Source organism: Colletes latitarsis, chromosome 10, assembly GCF_051014445.1.
Source record: "Colletes latitarsis isolate SP2378_abdomen chromosome 10, iyColLati1, whole genome shotgun sequence".
In the NCBI taxonomy this organism is placed as follows: Eukaryota; Metazoa; Arthropoda; class Insecta; order Hymenoptera; family Colletidae; genus Colletes; species Colletes latitarsis.
The window spans coordinates 23,517,479-23,538,184 of NC_135143.1; the positions used below are offsets into that span (position 1 = coordinate 23,517,479).

Consider the following 20,706-nt stretch of genomic DNA (forward strand, 5'->3'; position numbering starts at 1 on the left):
CGCGTATTACCACAATCGCGCAATTACGGAAACTTCATTCGTATTCTCGTCGCGATCTTTCGTTCCCCGCGGTTTCTTTGTCCGCAATTTATATCGTTCGATGCCCACTCTTATTGCAGTTGGACGCTAAAACGGAACATTTTTGTTCAATTCTTTTATGTAATTTCATTGATATGGATCAATGATTATGATCAGAGATTATTTACTGGACCGGGTGAAGGCGTACAGTATTTGAATACAATTAGTAAATCATAAATGAACGTAAAGTGAACGATGGGCAAAACCTTATTCGAATGAAAGATTTATAGTAATAATGAATAATAATTTGTTTTAATATGGACCGTTTTCTAAACAGTTTTTTATCTAAATAATTAATTGAATAACATGGTCGTGTACTGTTTCAGCAATGTGAATTAACAACAGTAGCCATCACTGTAATACAGCTAGCAAAATAAAGCAAAACGCTTAACAAAAATTTATTAAGACCGTTTAAATGACATTTTCTTTCATCGCGAATGGAAGACTCGACGATGCCGCTAATCGTAAACGATCGTCTCCTCTGCTTGTCGATACAGCGGAAGAAACATATCGCAATTATCGAGGTTCGACCGTTAACGAGCAGCAAATCATGACCAGCGACACGTTGAAATATCAGGTAAACAAAATAATCGTCCCGCTATCGCGATCGACTTCCATATTTCGAAAGCTGTTTACACCAATTAAGATCGTGAAAAAGGCGTTAAGTAACCTAACAAGTCGAACGAAATCGTTATCCTCAGTCCGGATCGAGGCAACTCCAGCTGGTCATGTTAGAATTTGCAAAAGTGGCTGTAGCACGCATACACACATAGATAAAATGGAGAGTGAAACGTGAGTGATCGGTGGCGAGAGATTTCGCTTTCGGGACCGCGAAAGGCACTATTACCTCTCGATTTGCTCGGCAGCTCCTTCCTCTTTGGTACGTTTACGTACGAGCGTGTATTCCCCAAGGCTCGGACAAGGCACAGGGATCACAGCCAAGGCGGGTCTTAATAAATCGTAGGCGGTGGCTGCGATCTTATCCGTAATCTCGATCGCCACTGCCGATTCCACGGCTGACGAGGCCGCTCGCTGGAATATCAAACCTCATTTTAATGAGCGATAAATAATCACCGGTGACCTCCGCCTTATCTACTTTTTCCTGGACACCGTAGATACCACCTTAATGGAGCCTGTGCCAACAGTTTCCAGGGAGAAACATCATAACCGATGTCTGCAGGGTTCGGAAGATACATAGATAAGATCGACGGAACTCTGATCTAGTTTATCTTGTAGTTCGGATCGCTGTACTCCGAGTTGTTCGCTGGGGTTGTTAACGTAAACTGACCGTAATTTCGTTACGATACTTCGGACAGTATCGACAGGGAATATTCATTACAACCCCGAGCCTTCAACGTGGAACGACGAGGGTGTCTCGGAAAATAATATCTACGAACGAATATAATTTTAACGCAATTGTGTATCTTCGTAGTCTAAAAGGAAAAGCTATAAGTGATTGTAGAAACTGGAAATACATTCGTGGAGGAAATTATTATTCTGCGTATAAAATTATTAATATACGATCGTTTAAAATGCCATGCTTGACGAGATTTTTCGTATTTTACGATGGTATTAAATAACTCAATCTTCGCGTTAAAATTATATACGGTACATTAGATCACGTAATACTAATGATCATGGTCGTGAGTGACGAATAAAGAAATTTACAAACGCATTTCGTTCGTTTAATGATAGATTTGCGTCTCGACTGCTCTTGCTTTTCAGATTCTGCTTATTAACTTTGTTAGATTGAATCAGTATCGTTACGAGGTTTGCTAATAACGAGAAAGTTGATACGTTCAGATCGAAGACACGAAACGTTCATGATGGAACGTTTGAATACCTGTTAGGATGAAGTAATACCCCAGCATAAAATATGAAATGTGTCGTACGGTATGACGTTTTCGATGAGCATGATTTACCATTTTCATGTGAAAACAAAAACAGTTAAATAATTCAATTTAAAAAAAAATTATCATCAAAAGACGATCATGAGTGATTTAATCTTTTTCCGTATGAATTTGTTATATTTTTCTTTGGAAACCTCGTATATGCAAAACTGTAAAATCGTTGGAATAAAACTGGGAAAGCGTCGAGAGTATTACCATTTTCAGTGGTTCGAATACGAGTGGCCATCAATTTGACGTATTTGCTAGAATTTTCACAAACAGCAACAGAATTTGGGTAATCGAATTCGAGTGATTTTTCATTTTGCACCTTTGCCAAACAGCTATCTCTATACAAGCAACTATTCGATTCAAGATTAATTAAAAACAACTACAGTAATTTGGCAGGCCAACTTCTTCGTACGCTTTAAACAACCTTTTTCGTTGAAAATACATCGATTACGAGGCCGAATAATGTGGTAAATAACGATCCAGTTTCAACTAATTAACAATTGCAAGGAACTCGGGACCTCGTACAATGCAAAGGGCGCATATAATTATAAAACGCGCTGCACCGACAAAGAACAAGCGGTCCGCGAGAAACGTAGAAAATTATTCCATCCCCTCTCTGCTCGATATAGTTTATTAACTCAGAGGGGTTTTAACAGCGGTACAAAAGCGACGAAGGTACGTTACGTACGACTGTGGAGCGCAGTAATCTACGTCAAGCGATAAGTAGAGGCTGGTTCGTTCCATGCGGTCGCTGCCTTAATTCAGAACAACCGTGCCTTCGAGTAAGTACTTACAAGGTACAGGTAAGTACAGTGGGCATCGAAAATACTCAGACACTAGACCATTTATATCTCAATTATTTATACGTAAAATCAACTTATTCCTTCTCCACTCGATAAGTCAGTTTACCAGAGTTATACAAAAATTTCTGTTAACAATTTTATAAACATTATATTCTAATTGACAGTGACTGAAAAGGTACGTTACATTTAACACTGAAACTATCGATAATTATAGTGTGTTTATTTGTAGAAAATTACGGTTTCAAAAATTCAGTCGAATATATTTTTTACCATTTTGGTAGTTATAGTGTTAAAGAAGCAGTAGTTCGAAGGTGCAGAATAACAACATAAATCAACTTGACATTTTGTAGCATGGCCTTCCTCTTTTAAGACGTGTCTTAAACTATTTTTTTCGATAGTTTTCATATAATAAATTCATGCGTATGTATATCTCAGTGTTCGATATTTTCGTAGCTCGCTGTATACCGGTCGAGTCGTTCGCCGATCGTTTCTCACAAGCAATGTATTCGAAACGGAAGAAGGGTTCGTCCGCGGGCCTCCTCGAGCGGTTACACCGCGTCGTGGGGCAGGTGCATCCTCCTCTGTTCGGCGTAACAGACCTCGCATATGCATATTACACACCACTCGGCTGGCAATACGTTACACAGACCAATTCCCGTATGTACGGTCGCGGTTTGGCCCGTTCGCGTTACATCGCTTTGTGCAGTCACGTTCAGTAATCACGGCCTCGTAAAACGAGCAACGCATTGCACTTGCTTTCCTGTGCCGCGCAACATAATGTTGCGTAATTGTTGGACAACCCCCAGTTCGGCTCAGGACGAACAGACGTCACGATCTTTAAAGAATCGTCCCTATTTATGGCTCGCTGACTTTAAAATGTCCATAATTTTTAGGCTTCGTTTACTATTTGTATCGTTTTGATCATTTTCGAGTTTCAGTTGCGTCGATCTGGTCACTGGTCGCACTGGAAATAGTTTCTGAAGCATGACAAGAATGAAAAGTGTCGTTTATTTGGGGTGAAAATGTTACAAAAATCAGAGACTATTTTTTTCTGACGTAAACAGTACAACCATTTATTGAAAGAGATTTTTACTTTGTTCCACGTTGCACCTTAAACGTTAAACTCTTTTCTCGTTATCACTGATTTATGCAGTCTTATAACTGTCGCGAGTCGTATTTTGTAAATGAAACTCTCTTAACAATGTGAGAGAATATTAAGAATTATATTTTTATATAAGAATTCGATAATTTTAATCACGAATAATAAAAAAAACTTTTATTCCTGTTTTTATTTTTGCGCGTTTCGAACGTTTAACGTTTTAAGAATACTGTTCTAGAACGGTACGACTAAATTCGAAATAATAACGAAGATATAACGTTTTTCACGGGGTATGTTCCAGCAATCAGTTGCTCGGCAGTAAAGCGCTCCAATTCGTTTCAGCGCATTTACTTTCTTTGGTCTTGAATCCTCTGCAGTTACTAATGTTTTGCTGCGCTAACTTCAATTTCCGACTATTTGAGCAAGAAACCGTTGCTGAAGCGTCGTTCGAGCGGTTTCATGGAAAACGATAAACACTCACGTCGCAGAAATCGCGATCTATCTCCTCTGTGTACACGTTTAATTGAACAAATCGGTAGAAAATCGTTAGAATTTGATTTATTTCAGTTTCGCAAAATTTAAACAAAATTTTTTAATGAATCACGATTGACTCGTGTTTTCAGATGCAAATATACATACACGCGCTAGCGGTGAACGCGAGCGATTATTAAAAGTGGTTCGCTGTTCTTTAGCAACCGTTTACCGCGAGTAGAATGCTTGATTTACTTCCTTCTTAGATAGCACCGACCTCAGACACGACCATACTTTCGCGATTAATAAGGCAGATAGTAGAAAGTGAAGTAATTCAACTGTTGTGGAAACGTGTTGCGGATGGAAGTCATCGTGCTGCGTTTGAAAATCGTACAACCGAACTTTCGTGACCGTAGTTGTAAAAATCAAATAATCCGGCGAACGTTCGATTTTTTTCCGTCGAGTATGTTAAACGCGGTTTTAATTTGTCGATCGATAAATTAATGGACGTCGAGACGGTCGATTAGAAAGCGGTTGCTGTGGACGTTTATTCGTGTCGACGTCGGTGTCCAACTTATTAGAGGATTTACGATCTTATGAACAGGCTAATTTGGCGAAACGATTCGTGAACGGAATACGCGCGACGAAAAACCGCGTTATTTGTACGTCTCGTCGGGTCAATCTTGTTTTTATCAGCAGTTTCTATTAGGTTGTTCCTGTCTCCTTTGCAAAGAAATTCGTCGCGACGAGTCTCGCGGAATGATCGCGTGCATACCTACAGCGTTGCTCTCCTCTGTCGCAATCAGTATGCACGACGGCGACTGCAGAATTATTCGTAGCGTGTCTCGTTGTGAATCAGAACGACCAAGACGCGACTTTGATAGATTATCGATCATTCGTTCGTAAGAAATAATTGATAATTTGATAATTTACGTCGTGACATTCAATTTCTCTGTACTCTTAATTCGTCCAACTGAGTATATTTCATCGAGATCTTCGTTAGTGGGAACGATTTCGAAACTGCTGTCGAGATCGTAATCTGGGTTTTTAACGAAGAGGCATCGTACCAGTTTTCGCTGCAATTTTTCTAAACAAATTCGTTCTTTTCGTAATTATTTCACGTCAAGGGAGTTTTTATCTTGAACGAAATTTGCGTCAAATTTTTCAATGTCCGTTAAATGACGGAGAACGGATGCGTACGTTTCCACGTCAGGCAGTCAGAAGCGGTAATAACTCATCGCCCACGCGCGGAAGCGGTCGCGAAACTTGCTTCCCTCGCTTGTATAGTCTTTAATAAGGAGTATTCGGTGAAACTGATAGCGATAAAGAAGCTAATTTAACGAACACCGGACACCCGAAATTTTACAAAATTCTTACGACAAAATTTCGATCCTTTTGACGATCTCGTTTAAATTTTTCTTCGCGAGATTGTCGTTATAATATTATGTCGGTACTTTAAAATATCCGCCACGAGAGATTCTCAAATTACATTACGGTCGAGGAATAAGAGTAATCTTTGCAAACCACTAGGCAACGTCGTACTCACTATTTTCCAGACATTGAAAAACGAACGTTAACGCAAGAAGTATAAACAGTGTATAAACTTTGATACAAATAGGAATTCTCTTTTGAATTTTGCGTAACCCGGCAATCTACTTACTTTCTTATCGTCTTGAAACTTCTTTATTGCATTCTGAGCGAAAGTCTTCTTCGATACGACTCGACAAGGAATTTTCTCCTTTATACTCCGCGTGGGAAAAATTCTATTCGCCTCGCGGATAATATACAACTTGAATAAATTTGTTATTTTTGAACGTACAGTTTTAAGAGACACGATATATTCGGTACAAACAGGTAATATTTAAGTAAAATCCCAAAGATACTCCCACGCGTACGAGCCTCTAATATCGAAAATATAATTTAGAAATCTCTTTCGTAAATAACAAAGATACAAAGGCACGCACGATACCTACGTACGAATCACTACAGTGAAATTTATTCCAAACATTATTCCAATTATTTCCCCGTGTAATTGAAAAATAATAGAGACAGCGCAAAACTGTATATTTTAAAAGGCAACGAACGTGCACGACTGTTATGTTTTAATTACGAGAATATATCACCGTTGCGTTCAAAACTCTAGTCGCGACAAAGCAATAAATTATGAAATAAGCGTAGCGATTCACGGCCACGCGTTTGCAAGTATAACACGGAAGTATCGGTATTTAAATTCGAAACAGCGAAAGTTTATCGTCGAAAACTCGGATCTACCATAACTTTCTACCATGTTTTGCGTACTTCTTGCATCCCGTTCTTACACATATTATCGCGATGTTAATAACAAGCTCGCAGTTGTGTTTACGCGCTACTAAATCATAGTCTGTCTCGTTCATCAATCTTCCGCTGTATCCTGAACGATTTTAATGATGTAATTCTTGAGAATTACGGCGCGCACTCGAAGCTTCCATCTTCGAAACGAATTATCGGCCGTGCCGGTCGGCGGAAAACGTGGAAAGTATCTGGTTAAGTAGGTATTCCGCGGGTGCAAGAAGCTCGTGAAAACAAAGGGGGCCAAATTATCGATGATTTATCAGAAGTGCCGCCCGTAAACCGCGGATACGTATACGGTAGCAAGATATTCGTGCTCGTTGCGTCAATTACATTTTACAAACACGGTGGTTGGGAGTCAATACCAACGCAATTTATATTTTTTATTTAGGTAATGAATAAGATCGTCTGAGAAAGTATCGGTGTACTTTTGACGCTTCGACGAGGAAAACTTGCGGCAATGAGACAACTGTACGTAGAAATAATTACAATTTTATGCTTGGATTCTGACGAAGGCTTCATCTAACACGAGTCACGAGTTTATATTATCCAAGTGTAAAATTGTAATTATTTCTTTGAGATCAGAGGTGAAATTTAAGAAACAGACTTAATATAGAAAACAATAACACAGTTAACACTCGACGACGGCACTCAGGTCTGTTGAGACCTCACTCTAGACGCAAGCGCTCGGTTCTTCGATACTTGTGTTTACAACGATAATTAAACGAACACGGCTCAGAGGACGCATTTCTCGACAGTATTCTGTGAGACCTTCGAAAGTAAAGTCGTATTCTGGGCCCTGCTAAAATTTAGATCATCGTTATTTGAAGATATCATGTGTAGCGTTTTGTAATTATTCCATCACAATAGGAATATAATAGTGACAGTGAAATTTATCAATAGCGATAGTAGTGCTAATCCAGTACCAGAAATCAGTAAAAAGAAATCAATTATATATAATTTCATGCGAGCTTACGACGGTCCGGGCGTTAATATAGAAATCATTGGACGTTAAGTGGACACTTTATCCAAAGGTTTTGCAGCCACGGGAGCACATTGTAGCATTAATCGAATTAATCGAGCAGCAAACGTATCAATTGGCAGGCACCGATTATCGCGAACCAGTGGCCAGGATCTAAATTACGTGTCCCCGTGTGCGTGCACGACGGTGAAAAAAGACTGACAGGCTGCAAAGTGCTGACCATTATCGATATCCTGGCAAAAGAGAGGCATTGTGCTCTACGCGCGCTGATGAGAACCACGCTCGTCCAGGTGAGAGACGCCTCAGGACCGAATATAAACGGACGAAGATCGCCGGGTGCCGATAACATTGTTTCCCTTCGTCCAGTACTTTTATTCGCGTTCGGTACACACAGTCTTATTACATATCGCGCATCGACCAAGCATTAGCATAGACCCCACATAGTCCGAGCGCTAGTTCGCTATATTGATCCTGGCTCCTTATGAAATTCTCCGCGGAAAACGTGAGAGAGGATGTGCCTCGCGTTATACCTCGTTAAGTATTCATGGTCGAGCGTCGTACCTGCTACGCCGAGAATCTATATTCGCCGGGCCGGCGCGAAAACACTTACGACTTTCGAAACAGCGTTGTTACGGGACCCAGGGAAGAATAATTCGTGGGCGAGACCGCAATTACAATAGGCAACCGGTCGTTCCCGTTCCTCATCCTTCCCCGGTCCAGGCTTTTTTGTAGCGCTCGATAATAACACACGATTTAATCGTACGTCTCTCTACTCCTTACTAAAAGATTCATTGATTTTTCTGTCTTTTTTTTAATCGTGTAATGCCATATTAACAGGCGAGGCACGAAACTGTTAGAAATTTCACATAATTATTTTGTTCGATATATTTCTAGGCGAAAAATAAAAAGAAATAGAATCTTTTTTATTTTAATTGCTTAGAAAATTGACAAATCAGTTTGCGAAACATTGATCTGGAAATGTTATTCTTACTATAAAATAAAAAATAGTATATTCCAATTTCCACAGCAAAGAAAAAATCTATACTAATCCCTCTTCTAGTCCGACAAAAAAATGTTTCCTATCGAACGTTAGTCAGTATTTAACCGACAAGAAATTACAGTTGCTTAAATTTAAAAATAAATTGATTCTCGATAAAGGTCGTTGTTATATTTTTGAATGTAGTGCTAAAACTTACATTCGAATCTTTCTATCGATATTTCGCGAGTTTTGTTAAAATTGCCAGCGTTGAATTTCGTCGGGGAAATATTTCGAGAACAATGGCGAGGCGCGTTTGGGATCGTTTCGATCGTCCGATTCGCGGCTGAATTTTGCGGTCATCTCGTATTTCCAGCCGGGGCACGACTTTCACTGGCTGGGACCTGTTTTTTGCTGCATTTTGATTTCTTCGAGCGAGAAGTTCTACGACGAAATATACATATACAACCGGAGGTCGTAAAGTTTAAGCTCTTAACGACGATTCAGTATTGCGCCTGATGTAGGGCAGTTCGAACAACTTCGAAGTCATTTTGAGCAATATTCATTACACGGCTTACGCATATGATGATCACGCTATAAACTTTGCTGTACGCGTCTAGCCAGTCGCTACTAATCATGTATATTTTTAATCAAGGTTCTTTACACTATATAGGCCGCTTTACGATCGCCCCGTGCTGCTCCGGAGACTTCGAGATAACGTAATCGTAAACGACGCGATTTAGACATTAAAATAATCGCTGAAGACGATTGGATTGCATCGACGATAGATTCGTTAACGTTTAATTTTTCTTTACAGGCAAGGATAACTGTCGCCTGGTTTTGGTGCTTGCTATGCGTATCCTTACATCTTCGTGGCGTTGTCTCGAAAGCTGGTGAGTAACATTTCAAACTAAAAGCCTACGTGCATACTTTAATATCGACTCGCTTTACTATAACTGCAGATTTGACGTTTCCGGTTCATTAGATCCATGGAATATCCTCGCGAGGAGAAAGGAAAAGCTTCGTAAGCTATCTCCATAAGAGGTTTTTCGATTCTATCCCCGTGGAAAGCATTTTCTTCGTCTCTATATTTTCAAGGTACCGTTCGAACGATCACGAACGGGCGGTGCAAATATTTGATGAAACATCGAAAGTAATTTCACGCTCCTCTCGTAAATTCGTACCGTTAAAGCGTCGATAAATATTACGTTGAAAAGTCTCTTAAACAGTAATATTTTATCGAAACGATCACGCTCGGAATCGCGTTAATTAATTCGAATACATGGAACCGTGGATTCTCCTCGATCTTTCCGGGGAGGGTGGAATTAACGGAAAACGGAATAAACGAACGGAAACGAAGAAATAGAAATATTTCTTGAACGTGAACGTTGGAAGAATTGATGCACGCATAAATCTGTCTTACCTGATTGCCAATTACTTACGTCAGGCGGGATGCTCACCGGCGGTTTATCATCGATTCCGTTCAACGTCTTAGGATTGACGGCACGCGCGAAGATATCGCTCCTTTCGTACATTTTCTATGTTCCAGCAACGTCGACCGAATAAATAACCGTCTCGTTCCTATTTTTACGCTATTCTACCTACGAACTTAATCTCTGCGAGCTGGAGAACGGCGTTCGCCGCAGATGCACGACGATTAACCCATTTGTGACAGGCGTTCCCAATTAGGAACGGTATAATCACCGCGATGGCTGATAGAAAATCCTGTATGTTTATGTAGGTGCTTTACTAATGGTCTGTGGATCCCGAATAAAATTTGAATTATCTAAACTGACGATAATTTTCGTTATTTTTAATACTCTCACGTCCATACGGTTCAGAAAAATTTTCTTCTCAAAACTCGTTATAACATAATAAACTTAGCTTCTTTTTACGAAACGATACGTATAAATAAATGTGATTTATCGAAGTTATTGAAAGAAGAACATTAAAATTTTAAATATTAGGATTTTCAAAATTCCAATGGTACCACGTTGGTGTCACCGGACGTGAAAGTGTTAAGGAAAGAGACAAATCTGGGAACGAGTTGACAGAGTGTATGAAATGTTAGTATTTGGTAGGCATTTCGTATCAAAACACGCGTTGTACGATCGATCATGCCGGATACTATTTATTTCCCTTCCTTCCGCGTGTAGTAACAAATCAGGGGATCTATTAGTTACTCCGATGGCTTTGATGCACAAATACAGTCATAGCGCGCTCGTGTCGTAACATTTGTGTTTGTTGTTATGTAAATACGTCGGGTCTGTTATACAACTCTCGTTTTACGGCACAACATCATTACATGATGTTCTATCCATCACTACAGCACAGTCTGTTACAGCCAGTCTTTACGATATTAATTAATCATGAAAGCAGCGGTAGATCGCGATAAAGGATCGACCAGCGTCCGTTCGCAACGTTATACGTTGCATCTATTACTCTATATTGATGCTAATTATTTCGTATTCCCATTTAACTTACTACATTCTGTCAGTTTAATCGTGTTTGCTTCCGGGGGCGGGCGGAATCGACGAAATAATAGTAAAATACTCGCCCAACATGCATTAATTGAAACGTAATTCAAAAGTGGTCGCAATTCCGGTAAAATGAAACTCGTATTTGTACTATGAAAATCCAATGAACCAATGAATAATAACTGGACTGCGGATGTTCGTGCATTTGTGGGAAATTTTAATTCTCATCAAATTAGAGATTGCATTTAACGAGCAAAAATATAAGAAATATTTAAAGAAAGATTGAGAGAACCCTCTGCAAAGCTTCCGTTTTATTAATTCTATTAATAAAAGTATGAATTAGCATAAACATCCGCAGTCTAATAGAGTCAATTGCCCTAATATGGAATACTTCTTTGTATACACAAGTTTCACTTGCTTGCAGAACTTTTATAAAAGTTTAAATATTATGCCCTTTTGACTGGTAACAGTCAAATTTAAAATATAATAACGGTTTAGGAAATACAATATTTCCTTTTTTTACTGAGATCCTCATTTTCCATATTAGGCTCATAGTACTCGTAATATGGAATAGCATAATATATTGAATGATAATTTAAAATGGAATCAAAGGCACATCATTGTTCCTTGAATTTTTAGAAATATTACGTTTACGAGATAGAAATTCATTCAAAGCTGATTACCTTATTATGTATACTATTAGGTCAAAGATCACCTTACAAAAACTCAGACTACGATATTTCTTCAATATTCTTTTACGAACATTGCTTTGGATTTCATGCATATGCACGCTAGATGCAACGAATGACAATTGCAATCTTTAATATCGCGGTGTTCCAAATTAGTAACGTTATTAGGGCAACTGACCCTAATAATGAAAATCTGATAGCGTAAATTGCATGGTAGTACAAGATTATTTCGTCTTTATCGAAACGAGCGTTTAACTGCATTAACTGTACGTAAAAATGGAAATAATAGGAACGACGGAGCAGATAGCGGTAAGCGTTTCAAGACATCGCGATAATGGCGACCAAACCAGCAGACACTCGAGCAAGTAGTAATTGCCTAGGTCACGGTATTATTAGGTTTAATATAAATCCAGTAGTTCCGCGCGACAAGACCCGGAAGGCAGTGTTTAGGTGGTCCGAGATAAGCGTAGAGGTGAGACTCGATGGGTCGTTGGCAGTGTTATTTCGGATGGGGTAAGGCTACGAACATACGGTAATTGGGTAAAAGGAGAGGGAAATCTGGCCGTGTGCCGACAACTGTTGCAGCCGGGCGCATAACTCTCTCTAAATGGTCAAGCCTGGATATCGTGGGAATCGAGGCTGAAAACGTAGCAGGGTTGGCAACGTTTAGTCCCTTTCCGCGTCGAGCGCGCTACCGTGGAAACCGTTGCGCTGCCATCAGCACCGGTTTCCGGATACGTACACCGCCTCGTGTGCATAGCCACGGGGAATTGTCGAAACTCAGAACGCAAACAACGATCGAACGCGCCCAAAGCTAGAAACGTCCGGTCGCGTTTAATGTCCGTGTACCGATCGACGACCACGCAAAACCGATTACTTGAAATTACACGCGTTTACCTGACGCAATCCACCGATTCGGATCCAAGATTGACACGCGTCACGGTCGAGCCCAACGAGGCCTACGGCCAAAAGTCACGTAACAGTTTAAATCCATCTTTCGAACCGTTCTTACTATAATTTCAGCTGCACATAGATAATGGACGTTTTCAGATTTCACACTCGGAGATTATTTGGTCGAAGAGTCAGTTTACCGTGGATTTCCCGATGTTTTGTTCCACTGGGATAGATGGGCCATAAATCTCATAATGGGAGGGCACTGTGTTTCAAACATTTTATTATTTTTTTTTTCAAACAATAGATACAGATTTTCCATTATTGGAATATTGGAAAATTAGAATTTCGAACTGAAGAAAGAGCGATCGTGGTAGAATTACATGACTTCAATATATGGAATAAAATGACGGGAAACCCCCCAGGCGTGTCAACAACCCAAGAATAGGTCGAGTGATAGGAGGTGGGGGAAGGGAACTAGCTCGCGAGAGGAGGCGAGGCATATTGAAAGTGTGAAATATTTGAGAACATTCCAAACGTGACAAATATACTTGGGTATTACCAATAATGAGTACTCTTAGAATATTGGAAAAAAAATAATTTGTAGAAAAATCAGCATTCCAAATATCCTGCTCGGCCTCTTTTTCAAATGAAATAAAACGTAATTTTAACTGTTGTTTTTAGTTCACGAATTTATACAAAATATCAAATAATAACCTATAAAGGAAATTCAATATTTGGGGAGTTTGGGGGTGGCTGATTGTATATCCGGCGTTGAAAATACAAAATTTAAAATAGCGAGTATAATACGGCAAATTGAATATTAAAGATTAATTAGATTCGCTAACACGAAATTAAAGGTACCAAATTCAAAATGGCGTGTACAATATACCAAATATAATAGATACAGAATATATTCACTCCTAACAATACGTATAAAATTATTTCTTCTCAACGTATCCTCTTAAAACTTGGCACGCAACTTTACACGTAGCTTTAGGGTACACCTAATTTAGAATTTCATATTTTCAACCCCGAATTCGTAATTAGCGACCCCGGAGATCCTCAAGTAACAAGTTTCACCACAATATATTCAAGAGAAAAATTTTTGCGATAAAGCGAAGAAGTTGGGGACCAGTCGTGCCAAGGAACTTTGAAACTTTGTTATCGCCTCTCAAATGTCTGAAAAAAAATTTTCATCGCCACAAGGGAACACCTGCGAGCTTCATCTTTGGTCACGAGTTTCTCACTTTCAACCCTTTTGCTGAACAGTTTTCGTATTTCACAATAATATATTAGCTCGTTCCGTATGTTCATTTCGTACTACAACTTGAAGCAACACTTCTGGCAAAAAACACCTTTCCTTTGGCAAAGTATCGTCTCTACAAAACTTGTTTGATTTTTTATTAAAGTGTAGTTCAACGCTTTTCATTAAAACATTGACATTTTCAAATCGTTTACCCACTAATAAGCTTGGAGACCGCTGTATTCTATTTCTTATAAGGTTCAGTTTTATTATACGCTAACAAAAATATTCGTGCAATCAGGCTCGAAGCACGATCGAGAAAATTTCGTTCCGTAAGCCAGAGTGGATTTCAAACTTCGAGCTCCGATAAAATATCTATTTCTTTTTATGAATTCTTGATATTGGTATGTTTAAAATTTCAGAAATCCCCCGAACAAACAAATTTTCTTTGTCTTTTATTAAATTACAAATTTTATCCTCGTCAATTTCAAAATATCGAAACGACCTAATATTTAATGCGATAATATGTTTCTTTTACATTGAATCTTTTATCTAAACGTTGTCGACGGTCTTGGCTGCAACCATCGATGTAATATAAACGCGAGTCAATCGAATCTCGTTTTGATTAGAAATACTGCCGGAAAAATGACGATAAGGTGGATGCAACGATATAAATTTTATATGGAGTCGCAGAATCGGTTGAAACGAAACGCGACGTGAAGTCCAGTGCTCGACGTAGGACCGTAACGGGTTCAACGAAGCGCGATCGGGTCGAACCAGTTCCGTTGCACTTTAGTATCGACGTCGGACAGTAGTCGAAGCCCTTGTTTGAAGCGCGCGTCGTCGAGCACGGCCATATTTCCTATCCGTCCGGGGTGAAATAATTGCGACGGAGTGCACATTTTATCCGTTTTAAGAAGCCCATCTATACGTCAGTCTCTCGCGCGTACTTTGCAGCCGGCTGCACACAGTCGTTCATCGCGTACCTACGGCCCTCGTACCGATCTCACGGATCTCGATGCTCGTTCGTAGCACACAGCGTTCGCGAACATCGAACGCGAGGCATATAAAATCGATACAGTCGTAAAAGTGACGCCCCGCATACCAGAGGGAATCCGTTCGATAAATCATCGGGATATTATGAACTGCTATCATTTTTCCGCGAACAATGGCGGCGGCTTCGGGGTCGCTTTGTAAATTCGGTTTCTCCCTTAACGACGTCGCACGAATCTGTTCGCGAGGCGAGAAATATGGGTCGCGATCGACACGCTTGCTCCCGCAGTATGCGCTTTCTAATGCAGTCGCTTTCCAAGAAACTGCCAGAGTTCGACCAGGTAGCTCACCTTTCTTCGGGCAGAATTTGTGGAGACGTTCCGCTCGACACCGATGTGCACGTTGCTGATTTAGGAACGCCGCTGCCCGTGTTTACCACGTCGAAGTCGTTTCTATCGATAGAATGTTTGGTTCTGTGCAAAGAATAAATTTTTAATTCAATTTAATAAGAATACATATATCTCATAGTCGATGACCTGGACAACTCACCCTAGCGTTAACCACGACGCAAAGAGGGTAATTTGTAAGGATGTCAGGGATGATCACAGGCGTGTGGTCGTAAAACGTAACTATATAAAGTATATTACTTAATATTACTATAACTATTTAACATAAAAGTACATAAAAACGTGAGTGTAAAAACTATAAGTGACTACTCTCGACCAGAGTTCGATGCAGAGTGACTTTCTGCAGTCGAAGTCGAATTCTCTCGATTCTTATCTACATATTTTAAACAAATGGGGTCATCAATATGCACTCGATCTTAGCCTAAGCACTATCGACGCCAATGATAACTCTTCCTCGCCCCAAACATATATACACTTCTTACAATTTAATAGCAATATATTTCATAGTCGATGACCTGGACAACTCACCCTAACGTTAATCATGGCACAAAGAGGGTGATTTTACCCCCTAAATAAGTCGAATAAATCCAATTTCGATCGATGAAAATCTGTATTTGCAATTTGTAAGCGATCGATTGCGTAATCAATTAGAATCGTAGTGGTCAGTGCTGACGCACAATCGAGCCCCTTGGAAACGCCGAGTCGAGCGAGTCTCGTCGAAAAAGGATAGGCGAAAGTCGTTGGAGGTTAAGTATTCCCTCGATCGCCCGATAGGCCGTTTCCAACATTCGAGTATCATCGTTCACTCGCAACCTTACAACTTTCGTGCCGTCTAGCGGCGTGTTGCTCGTTTCAAAGAGAGTACCTGCACGTTTTCGTTCGCCGCCATTAAAGAATTGTCCATTAAAGATGCGATCCGGATACGGGAGTCGCGCGAAGTAGGTAAACCGTACGGAGAAGGCAAATGTCATCCAGCGTCTTGCCAAGAATACGTTTCGTTCGAGAGGGACGGTGCATCTTCGTTTACCGGGCGGCCATTAGCGTTCAGCGTTAACCTTTACCGAGAAGGATCGCATCCGAGAGGCACGCGTTCGTTTCGAGACGACGTGGCTTTTGTGTTTTCCACGGCTGGAGACCCCGCGACCCTTCTGTGCCAGGCGAGAACACTCGTACAGCGCGGGGTTGCGGAATACGTTCGCGTAAATTATTAAGGAAGCTCCGCAGGACGCGATAAAGGGGTATCCGGTCACCGTTCGTTTGCACATTGATGTATCTCGTCTTACCTTCCGCGAAAGTTAACGGGTTCCAAAAGTTTCATATAAATTAGATTATAATCTTGAGTTTGCAGTGTGGTTAATACAAGGAAATAAAGTTATTTTCTTTAACACAATTCAACTCAATCTTGAGTTTTCATTGCTTTCCAAACTTTAGACGAAGTATACAATATTTTAGTTTTCTTGTACGTTTTCTTCATAGTAAGGACAATTTTAATTAAATACAACCGGGTAAGAATGTAGAATAAAATTTTTTCGTACGATGGTTCGTTTTCGAGATAATTAAATTTGAATTGACAATTAATCGCCATTTCCATCTATTTTTATATGTACTTCGTGCACCTATCCTAGGTTTCTGTTAATGCAAACAGCTCTTATTCAAGCATCAACTTCTAAAATAAATGATAATATAAATATTTCTTCTTTGGTGATATATAAACTTTGACGTTTTAATACTAAAATTTAAAGTCTGATTTCTCAAAGCTTACATATGAAATTCGAGAGCCTGAGACTGGATAAATAATAGAGTGGAATGCATATTTCTAAGTAACGAATAACGCACTGTCTAAATAAAGTTTTATCGAAACAAATACTTTTGTTCGAATATAGTTCTAATCTCGATTATTATGTCGGTATGCTTGTGTTTGTAATAATCTGCGGAGAAGAAAAGACCTTCCGTGCGAGTCGTATTGGGTGAGACGTTATGGCCAACCTTCATAAGGCAGTATTACTCGACGCTCTTCACATTCTACTTTTTCATAGTACCACATTCCCCTTAATCCGGGACTGTTCTTCCTTTCTTTCTGCAATATGTATGCGTCTGAAATATTATACGCCATTTTCAGTAATTCATTTCATGTTTCTGCATTTTTATCCTATATGGGGATTTTTGTATGTATCGCGCGACACTTGTTGGATTTTTCTTTAAAAATATCTGGCTTTCCTGCGATTCGTGCATTTTATATATTTCGCTTTGTAAATACCAGTAAGAATTCACCAATTTTATGATCAAAATTGTATGTAATTAAAGGCACGGTATCTTTTTCAACCTGAAACGTTTCCAGTAACATAATCTGACAATGGTTCGAAGCATTATATTACACGCGAGAGTTTGATTGTAAAATCAAATTGTTACGATCGTTTGTTGTGAAGTTTGTGTAAACGCATCCAGCGTGAAATTTTAACGAGAGCATTAGATTACAATTAAGTATGGATTTCGTTTAATTTGCACGATTGTTAAGGTACGATAAAAATAGAATAATAGTGAGCTGGCGAAGTCTTTCAACAGCTGGCGCTTAGTGTAAAGTGCCTCTCGTACGGCTACGGGACGCACTAATCCCATAATCTCTTTCACCAAAGCGGACGTTTTGCGCCGCTGACTCACGTTTCCGGTCGGGCGGACTTCTTGCACCTGTGATGGCGACTCTAAGAAAGTTTTTACGACGAATTTATAAATCGAAATCCCCTGGGATCAAGGACGATAAGACGATTTATTCTAAGAACCAATGGGGGCAGATATTTTATTTTATATGACGCCTGATGTTTGAGCTTTATTCGTATTTTATTTTTCACTAAAATACCATCAAGATATCTGTTATGATTTTACACGTATAGCTATAGCCAGTGACAAAGTCTACGTACACTCTACTAATATCGATGATCTACGTAATAAATTGTTTGTCCAAGTAAGGGATGAGAAGAACGAGTGAGCAAAATATTTAAATTTTTAAATCATTAAAAAGTCAACGGGGGACACATCGAAATCGTTTGATTTAAATTATAAAGGAGCCATAACCTTTCTATCGTCAGCGTGTAATCAGAGAGAAATTTTACATTTGACCGATAGTATTTCATAGACAAGTATTATGTCTCGACTAAAGCGATTGGGCGAAATATCAAAGTCATTTATTCGGTGTGTTGCCAAATGTCAGCGAGACACAGCCTGGATAATTACAGTTCGTTACTATGGAAAGTATCGCTCAGCGTAGGTAACTGACCTATCATATCCCATGGCTCGTTAGGATCTACTTACCTGTATATAGGATGAGAAAAGAACGCTCTACAAAGACTTTTATACGCAATACGTAACATTGTGGTACTATAAAACTGAGCAATAACCCAGCGAAGATAGTAAAGTATAATTTATGAAGGATATTAATCTGACATGAGGCTTTTGTTAATTTGTTACAGGCCTGTGCGAGGTGGAGTCGGGTCAGTCCAACATTATTCTTGATATCGAGGAGAGCAGAGGGAATGGTGAGTAGATGCGTTAATTCAATTTATGCCTTACATCGGGCAGGTCAGCGTCGTTAATCTTTGCCAATTAATACCTCATTTTCTCTTACTTGCATCTAATGAATAATTTAAGCGATTCCGTTGATAATAGATTGGTTTATAATTTAGAAAAATTGTCTTAACACCACGTTCGGTCTAATATTTCAGAAATTATTACAGGAAAAATTTTGAGAATAAATTCACCTACCTAATGAGATAATAATTACGATATAGTAAATATTTGTTAATTTTAACGTTACCGATAAAATTGCTAGCAACGTGAAATCAGGTCGATCGATAAGAGAAATTGACGGGTCGTTCACCCTTGTCGATTTTATATAATATAGTTTCTGGGAAATTATGCGGAAAGAATGCGAACGGGTCGATGCGGCGTAATTAGTAAACGTTTGATGCCATTAATGAGGTATCGCTCGAGATCGCGTTTGGTTTGTAAAGATAACATTAATTAACCGAAGCGAGGACAGCGAGGCAACCATCAGGAAGTGACTTCATATACTCTTACTGAATCTAATAATCTAAAATAAGCACGCTTGCGTTTTTTCGTTCTACCGGTTAACTTCTTCCCTAACGATTCAACTTCACGGGTATGGTGCATTATTCGCGAGTATAACGAACGATAATAGTGCAAAACGAATCCGCTATTATCCATCTGAAAAAGATCTTACCTTCGAATACGTTCCTCGTCATATTCTAGACGTGCTATCTTGATAAACGATGTTGCACTCGATTAGCCTCTATAATTACGTCCTTTGCCAGCTGAACCTCCTTCAATGAACGACCACGTTCGTAACTTCGGTTCGTGTAGCTAAACGTTAATTGCCACGTCCGCGATAAAGTGAAATTTTAGTCTTTTATTTAGCAGTTTGTTGCATCACTTAAGCATTGCGTGTATTTATTTCGCATTCATTTTACATCAGTCCACTGTACGAGTCACCTAGCATTACTATCTGCAACGTTTCCGTTCTCGTTGGCGAGAAGAAAGTAAGCTTAACGTTACTTTTTCAACTCTTTGCGAGATACTTCGTTTAAAAACTTTTTCAAACTGGTCTCGCCCGGTTTTGGTATTATTTTAATTCTTAGGATCCGGTGGCGAATAAATATAGAACACGATACTAGTAAATTTAGTGTAATTTTACTTTCAGTGTTTTCACGGAAAACAGCCTGGCAGTATTATTAGAAAATACCAGGTTAAATTGGTTTGCAGTAAAGGGGTTAATGAAAGACCTTATTCAAGTGGCTGAAATCGATTTTCTTTCCCTTGAAATATAGCGTTAAGCACTCTGTATTTGTGTAATCTCACATTCGTTGAAAATGCATTCGCGAAACCACGCTGAAAATTAATATACGTACAATAAAAAACCTTTTTCTTAATAAATCTTTTTAAGTAAATTAAATATTATGTTTGATAGAAACGTATTATTTTACTTCCGTTCTAGGTCAAAATTTGACCCGTCGAAAATATTATTTTATCTTTGCAGCGATCGATCAGAAGACCGTACCGGAGGAACTTCCGGTATCTGGCGATCCATACAACGAGACCATGCTGGAGCTGATTTTTCCTGGAGGGCAGCCACGTTTCAAACTGAACGGCAAGAAACTGCAGCTTCTGGAACCATTAGACAGGGACGCCGAAAATCTTTCTCACGTCGTTTTTCAGGTAAGGGCAATTTCGCTTAACATCGAAATCTGTGACGCAGCATTAAGCAGATTGGTTCGTAGACGAGTAACGCAGCTGTGTGAAATTAAATTTGTCCAATCCATTAACGGTAGCTCTGTGTTTGCCTAAAACGTCAATGGTG

General features: G+C 39.4%; 1 protein-coding gene across 1 annotated transcript in view; it reads left to right on the forward strand.

Annotated features, from left to right (window-relative positions):
- The window catches only part of Cad99c (cadherin 99C), a 131,423-nt gene that overhangs the window by 75,626 nt on the left and 35,091 nt on the right, over positions 1 to 20,706 (forward strand). The window contains exons 2-4 of the mRNA XM_076775447.1: positions 9,453 to 9,528; positions 18,803 to 18,868; positions 20,386 to 20,564. Coding sequence (XP_076631562.1) covers positions 9,453 to 9,528; positions 18,803 to 18,868; positions 20,386 to 20,564 — 321 coding nt within the window. The remainder of the gene's footprint in view (positions 1 to 9,452; positions 9,529 to 18,802; positions 18,869 to 20,385; positions 20,565 to 20,706) is intronic.